Source organism: Nuphar pumila, unplaced genomic scaffold, assembly GCF_984573655.1.
Source record: "Nuphar pumila unplaced genomic scaffold, dmNupPumi1.hap1.1 HAP1_SCAFFOLD_292, whole genome shotgun sequence".
In the NCBI taxonomy this organism is placed as follows: domain Eukaryota; kingdom Viridiplantae; phylum Streptophyta; class Magnoliopsida; order Nymphaeales; family Nymphaeaceae; genus Nuphar; species Nuphar pumila.
Window position 1 is genome coordinate 3,259 of NW_028323263.1, and position 10,694 is coordinate 13,952.

General features: G+C 51.2%; 1 protein-coding gene and 2 non-coding genes across 3 annotated transcripts; 2 read left to right on the plus strand and 1 right to left on the minus strand.

Moving 5' to 3' along the window:
* Window positions 1–1,213: 1,213 nt before the first annotated feature.
* Window positions 1,214–6,186, minus strand: LOC149810563 (hsp70-Hsp90 organizing protein 3-like). The gene is made up of 9 exons (XM_089994203.1): window positions 6,169–6,186; window positions 5,719–5,838; window positions 4,850–5,081; window positions 4,045–4,214; window positions 3,734–3,907; window positions 3,050–3,418; window positions 2,525–2,726; window positions 1,886–2,184; window positions 1,214–1,327 (listed from the first exon to the last, which is right to left on the minus strand). Exons 1-9 carry the CDS (start codon window positions 6,184–6,186, stop codon window positions 1,214–1,216), a joined length of 1,698 nt encoding a protein of 565 aa, XP_089850329.1.
* A 1,491-nt stretch (window positions 6,187–7,677) lies between these two features.
* Window positions 7,678–7,760, plus strand: LOC149810564 (small nucleolar RNA R38). The gene has a single exon (XR_016429156.1). It is a non-coding gene; the product is annotated as a small nucleolar RNA R38 (small nucleolar RNA).
* Window positions 7,761–9,171: 1,411 nt separating this feature from the next.
* LOC149810565 (small nucleolar RNA R38) lies at window positions 9,172–9,265 on the plus strand. Its single transcript, XR_016429157.1, has one exon. It is a non-coding gene; the product is annotated as a small nucleolar RNA R38 (small nucleolar RNA).
* Window positions 9,266–10,694: the final 1,429 nt, after the last annotated feature.

The window sequence follows — 10,694 nt, forward strand, 5'->3', positions numbered from 1 at the left end:
ACAGCAGCCTTGCAGCTGCGGGGGCGCATGGGGCTGCTGGTCTTTATCGCGGGGATATTTTGACTGTCTGGCCTGACGGCCGCGTCCGCGTCATGGACTGCGTTGTTACGCACCCGGTGGCCGCGTCGTTTGTTCGCGATGCCGCAGAGGTTGCCGGATCCGCGGCAGCGAATGCGGAGCTGCGGAAGCAACGAGCCTTCGCGGAGTTTGGGGAGGGCTCCGCTTACGACTTCATCCCACTCGCCGTGGAGTCGTTTGGCCGCATGGGCTCCGCCGCCTCGCGTTTCCTTTCGGAGCTTGGCGACTTGGCGGCAGGGGGGGGGAACCGGGTGTCCAAGGCTGCCTTCGTACGTGGCGTCCGTCGGGAGCTCAGCTGTGCTTTGTGCAAGGGCAACGCGCGCATGTACTACAAGTCCCTCTCTCGTATCGCCGTGAACGTCGGCTCGGACTTCCATGCAGGGTGTGATGCACCGCAGGAAGATCCCGGCGTGGCTTAGGTTGCTGGTTTTCTTGTGTGTTTTGTCTTTGTTTGTGTCATTGTTTTCAGTGTTAGTTTCTGTGTTTTTTTCCTGTTTTGCCAGCCCTGTCGCTTGTAACAACAAAGCCGTGGTCTGGCCAAACACACACAACCCTTACATGAAAAACAATGGTAATCCTCCTCGACGACCTGCTTCTTGAGTTGGTTATACGCGTCCCGAACTAAAACCTATCCCGCACCATACCACCATAGTCGAATCTACAACCCCAACCCAAATAGTCGAAGACTGCAGCAACCTATCTCGAGATGTTGACTGGCAAGCGTACGCAAGACATCACTACTTTGTACTCGTATGTAAAAAATGAACTCATGGTAAAAACGCACACATCCATGTGGGAGACAGTACCTATCTGCAACATTACAACTGTGTCGAACCTATACCCACGAAGTTCCACGTGAACTTCCAAGAACCAAGTCGTTTACGTATCAACGTGTTCCACGCACAGGTGCACATACATGATAATTCACATGATCCTAGGCTGCAAGGAGACATGCACCGAAGCAATGCTTTGCCAGGCCCTCTAGTTTTTGGGCCCAGCTGCCCGAAAATACACGAATTCTCGGTACAGAATTGGAGGTTGAAACCCATCCTGGCGAAACACTGAACAGAAGCATGTGCTTAAATATGATGGGGCTATCCCTTGTTCATTGCAAGGCTGCCACACAACGGCTGCCTCATCGCATCTGAATGATCCCGGCCGCCATGAGCTTTTGCAGTTTCATGGCGATGGCGGGGTTTTGCAAGTGCTTGTTGGCAGCACGCGGGTTCTCTTGCATCTCCTTCAACACCTGAACAGACAGACAGCCCTGTTTGTTCCTTATCTACAATCAAAACCCTAGCGAACTAAGCTGGACATCCAAAACGGACATCCAAAACATCATCAGGGCTGTTTTGGGTGAGCACTCCACGATAAATGCCATCGGGTGTGCCAAAATTGAATGACTTTTTGGGTCAGCAGGGTACCTGGAGCGTTGAAAACAAAAGCTAGGGACATCTTAGCAGCCAGGGTGTCAATTCATGTACAATCTGCATTGCAAGTCAGTGGAGTAGAAAAAAACAGGCACACAGATCATAGTTCGTGTGAGCATGCAATGGGCTGGGAGTAGATGTGGTTTACATCATGAGCCACCAACATGCGAACGCATACCATTAAACCACAAGCAAATTGGCGAGTGTTCCGACAGCGTGACATCAATTTTGTGTATTTGTCTCACATACATACCCGAATATTCAACATATTTTCTCTATATAAACGTGGAGGCGATCATTTGTTGGCATGGCGACGGTGCACCCGAACGACATAAGGATTGCAAAATTGGCAACACAGTAGACACACAGAGGCATACCTGAGTGACGACTGGGTCCGAGAGGATCATTTGGATGTCCGGATCGCTCATAGCCTTGTTTCGGCGCTCTGCCATCTCGTCCTCCGACGCCTCACCGCGAAGGAACTTTGCAATGCTCTGCTGGCAACGAATCACACCATCCTTGAGCTCCTGGCTATCCGGGTCTCGCAGTAGCCCCTGCTCGTACACCTCCATCGCCTTTTCGTACTCCTTCTTGAAGAACAACACCAGGCCTTTGCGCGAGTAGCCCTTGGCAAAGTCGGGCGCCAGCTCAATGCACTTGTCCGCGTCCTTCTCTCCTGCATTGCTGATGGCTGCCGTCAGTCTGACGCTCCACTAGGCCAAGGATTTTTCCGGGTGCATGTCACTCAGCGGACGCCATCAACTGTGCCAGATATTCCATGATTTGCTTGGGTGAGTTGGGTACGGAATGAGGCGAAAACAAAAGCCGTGCGTTAGGCACAAGCTCGATACACTTCTCGGCATTTGTCGTAACTATACTTGTTGTGAACGTGTGTCAAAGCGAACATGCTTCATGGTGCATGACAGCAGCACCCAAACTCAAGCTGCATTTGGGTCGGTTTGCCCTCCCAACTTATCATAGATGATACAGGAGATGGACCGACACTAAGAACACACCATCCAGCAGGGCCCCAAGTTTGGTATAGCAGGCTGCGCGGTTGGAGTAGACTTTGTACGCCTCGTCCCACTTATCAGCCGGGCCACGATTGAGCGCTTCAGTGTAATCGGCGATTGCCTTTGGGAAGTCGCCTGCCTTGAAAGCTGCGTTTCCTTCTTCCTTTGCCTTCTCAGCGAGAGCCAAGTCAACGTATGCCAATGCCTGCAAGCCCATCTCACCCACGTCAGCCCTGTCCCCGGAATAACGGATGCTATGGTTGACACTTGTGCTGAGTATCTCCCGGCAATGCGTTTCAACAAAACAGCGCATGTCGTGATATGTGCGGTTCACACGTGCTAGCAGTGCGAATACACCCTTGTTGCAAGGATTGTGTGGCACAGGGTGACTCACCATTGGTGAGACATTCCGCGTCGCTCATGGAACAAGCAAAGCAAGAGCCATCAGCAAGCACGTCCTCTTGCTTCATTTTGCAGCGCCTGCCGTACAACAGCACGGCATCATGAGGGGTGTGTCTGTCTCCGCACCTGACGTTCTTTGAGAAGCTTCTCCGTGCTTTGGACCAGCTTGAGCGTGTCAGGGTTCCGGTGTTCCGTGAGAGCCCGGTTGAACATTTTGATCGCCTCCTCGAGCCGATCCATTTTTAGCAGGCAGCTCCCGTGCCGCGTCAACGCCTTGGCTATAAGCTTAAAGTCCGCACGGACCTCCCGGCCTCGCTCCACTGCCAGCTCGCAGTCCTTGATTGCCTCGTCATAGTTGCCCTGCTCAAAGTGCACTGCTGCGCGGTTTGTGATGAAACTGATGTCACGGTCATTGAGCGCGATGGCTGCGTCGTAGTGCTTGATCGCGGTTGCAAAGTCCTTCTTTTTGTATGCGGCATTGCCTGCTTCCTTCTCCTGCAGGCACGAGGCGGGGTTGTATTCTTCATGTCAGTTGTGTGCATCGGGCCTTGCATGTAGCTCTCCATTTAGTCAGACCCTGTAATTTGCGGATTGTGATGGCTGGAAATGCAAATATTCAGGGGATGAAATGGGGGTTGAACTCCATTCTAGCAAGCCACTGATTTTGCTTACCCGGGAGGTGCATATCTCCCCGTACATGGGCCGACACTTTCAACTACACACCCTGAGCAGGTCTGCGAAGTTTTGCAATGGGATTTCTCGTCCACGTGATCATGAGACTCTGAGGAAATGCAGCCCAACTAAGCGCACCTTGATCGCCTTCTGCTCGTCTGAGTCAGGCTCCGGTTCGCGGGGTGGTGTGGGTGGGGGTGGTGCGGGGGATGCAGGGGCAGCTCGGGCCTTCTCCGATGATACTTCAGCCTCGTCATCCCCAGACATGTTGAAGTCAGCACCTGGCATCTGCATGTTGAGACCCATGCCAACCTGCACCCAAGAATGAGCACGTTAGGCTTTCATTCGTCGTGAATGGTCAAAGAGCCCCTCATGGCCCCTTCGTGTCACGTAGCAATCCCCAATAATTCACCTCGGTTTCAATTCATGAAAACACGGCAGATTCGGACCTGCAATGCCTTCTGGAAGCGAGGGTCTCCTAGATAGCTGGTCATCATGGAAGGGTTGTTGCCAAGCGTCTGAATCATCTGCAGGAAGTCCGGCTGCGCAAGGAATCCACGGGTTTCGGGATTCATTGCCAATTTGCTCAGAAATTCTGGACCAAAGAGGCCACTCATGCCTGCAAATCACCAGTCCATGTTACTTTCAGGCGGAGACCAGTGGTGGGGGTCACATGCGCTGCATACCGATACTAGACAACAATTGATCAGAGGACGTTAAAACAACGCGCTCTAGCATCATTCTAAGAACGCGGGCACGTCACCATTCCCAGGCACATGGTCCACAGTTCAGTTGTGTTCTTCTGCAAGTGACGAGAGTGATGATGTGTTTGGCATGTTCTCTGGTGCTTCGCTATGAGATAGATACACGTCGATGTGATACACTGACTACACGACCCTGTCATTGGCAGCTAACCTGTGACAGCCATATTTCCCAAGTCGCATTGGATCTGCCAACATCCGTATGCATGCGGTTGTGATGCCAGAAGACTAAATTGTAGCATGCGCCATGTGGATGCGGTAGTGTTCCAACAATATACATCATCAATTACATTAAGTAGACAACGGCAGAAAGTAGCCACGAAGCATCCAAGCAATCATATTCGAAACAATACAGCCCAATGAACGTCGGCGCTCCGAGCAGGCCAGCCTGTCATAGACACGTGCCGCTCGCACGAGCCAAAACTTGAAGAGAGCGCCGGTATGGCATCATCATCAATACATCATCATGCGCCCACTGAACATGCAGACGCACCTCCCCCTGCTGGCTTCGATCGAGCAGCTTCTGCATCCCGAAGCCCATCCTGGAGCAGTTTATTGCCAGGCTCCACTTCTAGCCCTTTCTTGTACGCCTCCACGCACTCATCCCACTTCTGCAGCCCGTACAGTGCGCTGCCGAGCCGCGAGTAGCCCTTGGACCAGTCCGGCTTCAGCGCCACTGTCTTTTGCGCATCTTCCAAAGCCTGTGAGAACTCTTTTAAGCTGGCCTGCACTCAAAAAAGAGGTGAGTGCATCCCAGGGAAAATTTGGAAACTTTACGTCAGGACTGCAGGCAGATGGTCTGGGTCTACGGGCTCTGACCTATTACCTATAGGTTCAAAGTCACCCAGCATAGCTCTGGCAGTATACGATCCACTCCCCTAAATGATTTCATCACGTGTGTTGATAGATACTATCATGCGGTGGTGTTGTGCAATTACACATGATCACCACCATGAATTCCCAGTGAACCATGACAGGGCAGAAAGCAGCAAGTTCTCATGAGGCACCCTGCACACAATCGCTACTCTCTCGCGCTGCAAATGCATGTCCCTTGCATCACGTTTGCCACGCCGTTCTGGTGCAAGGGATGGGTACCCTCGTCAAGCTTAGCTGCACAAACGACATTTCAGCCAAACGTCGAGTGCTCGATGATTGTGAAGAGCGCAAAGACAGAAAATAGTAATTAAAAACAAATCACGTGGACGAGTTTTGAACTCACGAACCATAGAAACGAGGTAGACCTGCGCATGAACTTGCGCAGGGTTTCCCATGTGCCACAGAAAACAAGCGGCATCCCTCATTGGAGCTGGTGACCTCAGTCGAAAAGCAGAGGTATTTTCCTGAGATCACGAAGATACGCACCTGGCAGGCCGATCTGTTGCTGTAAAGCACGTGGTTTTCAGGGTCGAGCTGGATGGCTTGAGTGAAAAACCCAATGGCTTCTTGGAAGTTCCCGGCCGAAAAAGCAGCATTGCCCTGAGCCTGCAGCAACGAATTCGAGAAAATGTAACGACAATGGTCGTTTCCGACGGAGCGAGATGACAACCAAAGGGAACAGAAGCATATGTACTTGTCTCGAAGCTTCGAGAAACGCGGGTCAAAGATTATCAACACCGAGCAGGAACATGTCAATAGCGCAGAAAGTCGAGGCTCAAAAGCAACATATCATTCCAATGATGAGAACGATGCGCCAGGCCTCAGGTACAGAAGCAAGCGGGGGGCTCCTAGGTACCGAGAGCTAAGACTTCCGAAAAGACATTGCATGCTGCACACCCAACGTCACCAGCAACGAGTGCATTTGTGAATGCGCACCTTGAGTTCGTCAGCCATGTTGCTTGCACTCCTAACTTCAGTCAAAGCTCAATTCAGTACCGGTTTGAAGTTGAGGATCTGTCGAGGTCTTGGATGTCTCCTATGAACTGGAGAGTCTTTAGGTCATACAGGTCGAAGCAAACAATCGCTCAACGCGTATTTCATCTTCGGTAATAAAGTACGTCCAGGATAGACAGGCTTTGGCATTGCTTGGGTTGTCTTCATTCCTGATAGCTGAGTATCGATAGATCATTTAGGATAGCAACCTTCAATGAGAGGCTTCATCTTTGTCGTCGCCCATACAGGCACAGAATGTAATCTCTGCGTGGCTACCCTACGCATCTTTGCGCTTTGTGTTTTAGTTATGGCCCAGTAAGCAAACATCTGGCAGCTTGCGGTTCGCAAGCTGCCCAGGTCGCGATGTCGAACAATAAGCAGGAGAAATCAAAATGAAGAGAAGGAAAAAGGGAAATGACAGCACCATCGCCAAAGAAGGTGAGGACTTAGCCAGTGAGGTCGCAGCATTTGCCTCAGAACTTGGATTAGGTGGTGCTACTGGCGGCGGGGTTCGACGACTTCAGGCCAGAGAAAGCGAAGCAGCGACTGGGAGAAGACAAAGAAGTACTCAAAACTGATCCGTTTAAAAGAAGCGCTCTCAAAACAAGTTCAAACCTCAAGCGGAGGATGTGCCCGCCGTTCAGCCGCAGTGGCAGCCAAAGCTCGACCCTGAGCTGGAGACAGCAATCAAGGAACGCACATGGAACGAGGGTATTGGAGTACGTCCAGGTGTGTTCACTGTACTGTTTGTGGAGTGCTTGCGCGTGGAGTGCAGGCATGGACCCAACTGCACATCGACCCCAGGGTTGCCTCTGTTCATCCACAGGACGAGAGCCAGGTCGTCCGTGGGACATCAACTGTATTGATAACTACCTGTCAATGGCGTGGATGGACGGCATGTTCAGCAGATATGCGTGAAGCTCAAAAGCTGCATTGTCCCAATCAGGCCACATCATGTTCACACATATCACATTCGCAGCAGCTGTCCACATAGAAAGTGCTTATTCAGGTTCAGCATCAGCAAAGTCGCTGTTGGGGTCCGAGGACTCGCACCTCTGGTACGAAGCAGCTGCTGCCCTGGAGCCTATTACAGCGACACCCGCAGCAGCTGATGATGCGATGATCGAGACTAAGACCAAGGTCGCTGAGCGCTTGATGGAAGCTGAGGCCGCCGCGTTTGAAAAGAAGCTGTCCAGGGCAACCCAGCCGATGCACAATGGCTTCAGCAGGTGTGCCTTTGCCTTCTGGTGTTGGTGGACAAGTTGCTGCTGGTCCTTTTCAGGTGCTGGAGGCCATCAATGACTGAGAATGACTGATGCTGAGTGGCATATGTTAGCATACGTTATATATGTGCCAGGTGTCTTCACTCGAGGCTTTTGGGATCACCTGTCTGGCTGTTCCAGAGGACACGGATTGCACGGCATTGACAAGGAAGCGCAATGAGGCCCAGCGGCGGGCGAGTGATGATAACAACCACCAAAATACAGTTATCCCTGTCAGAACTACACTGTTGAGAAGTTGAGACTGACGCCCGCTGCCATGTCACCTTGTTGCCTGTACAAAGATCAAAAAGGGCAAGACTGGAGTCTTGCTGTGACTGCGACACCCTTCAATTAGTTTATTCAGCGGTTTCAATGCCAAGGCACACTTGTATATCTGAACAGACGGCCTTTGAGTGACTTTTCAGGAATTTTTTTTGAAACTTTCTGAAAAGTCATTCAAACGTTGTCTGTTCCGATACACTGAGATAACTTCTCTGCGCACATATTGCAGCGGTAGGCTTGTCACAACACCTCTGATGCAGCGAGAATCATCTGTACCAGCTTGAGGACAACACGCCCAGCATATTTAGGCTTTTTAACGCTCTACGTACCCTGCTGACAAAAGAACCCATTCAGTGCTTGGCACAGTAGATGGCACGAACCACGTGAGCTTCGCCGAAACAGCAGGCCTCGACACCCAGTACATCTGTGTAGGTTCGCCAATCAGGAACATCGCGCGACAAAGTGGCGGCTGCCACGCTGCTGGTCGAGGAGAGCGCGGTCGCCAACATCGCGGCGCTAGACACTTTGATCGGCTGGGTCGCCAAGCAGAAGGGTGGGCGCGAGGTTGCGGGGCACGCACTGGACTCTCTCAAGGAGCTCTTCCAGAATGTTCTGCTTCCAGACCGCCGCCTGCAAGCGTTTGAGGAGCAACCATTTGGTGCGGTTCGCCCCAGCAAGGAGGGCGATAAGCGCCTGCTTTACTGGTGGACTGAGGACTGCATCAAGAAACGGTGTGACTCGTGACTTTGTGTTGTGTCCCTGTTGTAGCCTAAAGCCTAGGACTATCCTACAGTATCCTACTGTTGTGTGATAGTGCAGATAATGCTTTGCTTGATGAGTATGCCGTCATCATCCCAGATCATTCATCATGAAGATCAGCCAGTGTTTGTTTCCAACGATGGAGGTTTGTTGTGTTTTCGTGTCCTGCTGTCGTTGTCCAGATTTCTTCGTTGTATTTCCGTCCTTTTTCCTAAACGACCTGGGAGACAAGCGTCTGCTTGTGCTTCTGTGCAGTGAAGGTAAGATCAGCAACGGCCATAGACCCTAAAGGCCCTGGACCGTCATTGAATAGAACTCCGGGCACCATAGAAGCTAAAGACCCAGATGCAGCGATTGGTTGTCTCTGGCACCGATTCTGGCAAGGGGTTTCTTTATAGCGAAATGCATGCGCGTCATTGCATGTGTAGACCGCAGCCTAGACGACAAGTGCGCATTTGAGCAACCGCTCCGAGGTACCCTTAGGTACCAAAAATCGCAATTTGTCTCATCTCATTCCCGGATCAAGCTTTATGAAGAGGTAGGAAACGTGACGCAATGCACGGCGACTTGCCCATTCGTTGTCTAGACCACGGTATCTGTGGATGCATGCTGCATCCATGGACTCGTGTATACGCATCATGGACTCGGCGGATGACGACATCAGAAAATAAAAAAACAGTTATCCCTGTCTGAACCCGATTACTCGGAGTTGTTGATGGATTAAATCTGACGCCACTTGTCCAAGCGTAGAAACTGTTCAGGTATAGAAGCGCTGCAACAGATGCGCCGGTACCGAGAGGGTGTGAGCGTTGCATTGTGTGATATCAACAGGCGCACAGTATCGAGCAGGGGGGTTCGCGGCATGATGCTCTGAGTGCTTTGCCGGAATGGGGGGTTCTGACCCCCACTTTTGCCCCAAGTAATCGTGCACTTTAGGGGAAACAGATGCATTTTAGGGGAAACAGACCCACAAAGCAAACTGCCTGACAAAGCACTGGACGCTATGCATGTCATGCAGAAAACTCGTGTTTGCCAGATCTTGGAGATACTTTTGTATGCCATGGCACGAAGTAGCTATTGGTTGAACAGGTTTAGAGGGCTCGCTTGTTTGTCAACACCAGTCTGGACCTTCTGAAGCGGGACATTGCATTTACATAGGTCACTGCTGACAAAGCTCTGAGAAGCTCTGATCCTTTACTGATGCGAGCTTGGCATGGTCAGCGAGTGGAATTTGCCTGTAGCGGTAGCGTGGGGTGCGTGATGAAACACTAATTCTTGAAGTTATCATCCCTGAATCATGATGTGAATGATATTAGCTCTATCTGATGCCCCGCCCTCCATTGTTTCGCCAGACCCTGTCATTTGTCGGGCCCAGATGCCCGACAATGCATAATTTTTTGGGGACTGACATTGGGGTTGGAAACCCAATATGGCCAAGCACTGCCGCCTTCCTTCTCCGAGCCACGCTGCCCCTCTCAGCTGCCTCGCACTTTGCTTTTGAAGCGCTGCACCACACCTGCAGCTCCCCGCTGACTCACGACCCATTCACCTGCGCTTCGTACAGCGCTTTGCCAGACCAGGAAATTCGTGGGTCTAGACTTTCAAATATTGCATGAAGTTTAGGGACAAAAAACAGCGGTCAGAAACACAATCTGGCGAAGCTCTGGCTTCACATCAGGGCAGTGGGCATAGTATTGTCTCAGCTGCAATTGTTGTGACTGGTGATAATGTCTTAATGATAACGTACTTATCTTTGAACAGCACTGATGTATCTTTTTACAACACTACCGCATCCAGTAGTTGCCAATGTCCATGTGGATGCGGTAGTGTTGTAAAAAGATACATCACCGCATCCACATGCACTGGCGTTCAAAAATCCTCATGGGCAGTAGACTGCTCAAGAAGTATCGTACGACCGGTATATTTTTGCCGTCGCTAATAGCTATATATATATATATATATATATATATATATAGCTTGTCTTTGCCCTTTGGTGCCGGTTCTGTGAGACGGAGGAGCATGAGCGGGCTTGCCTGCTAGATCTCGATGCTGGGCACCTTGTCGCACAATCCGCGCTGCATTGTGACATCACATGAGCATACAACAGGCCTTGAAAGACAGGGCTGTTGGCGAATCTTCAACGGTCGTAGGGTACTTGGGATTTGT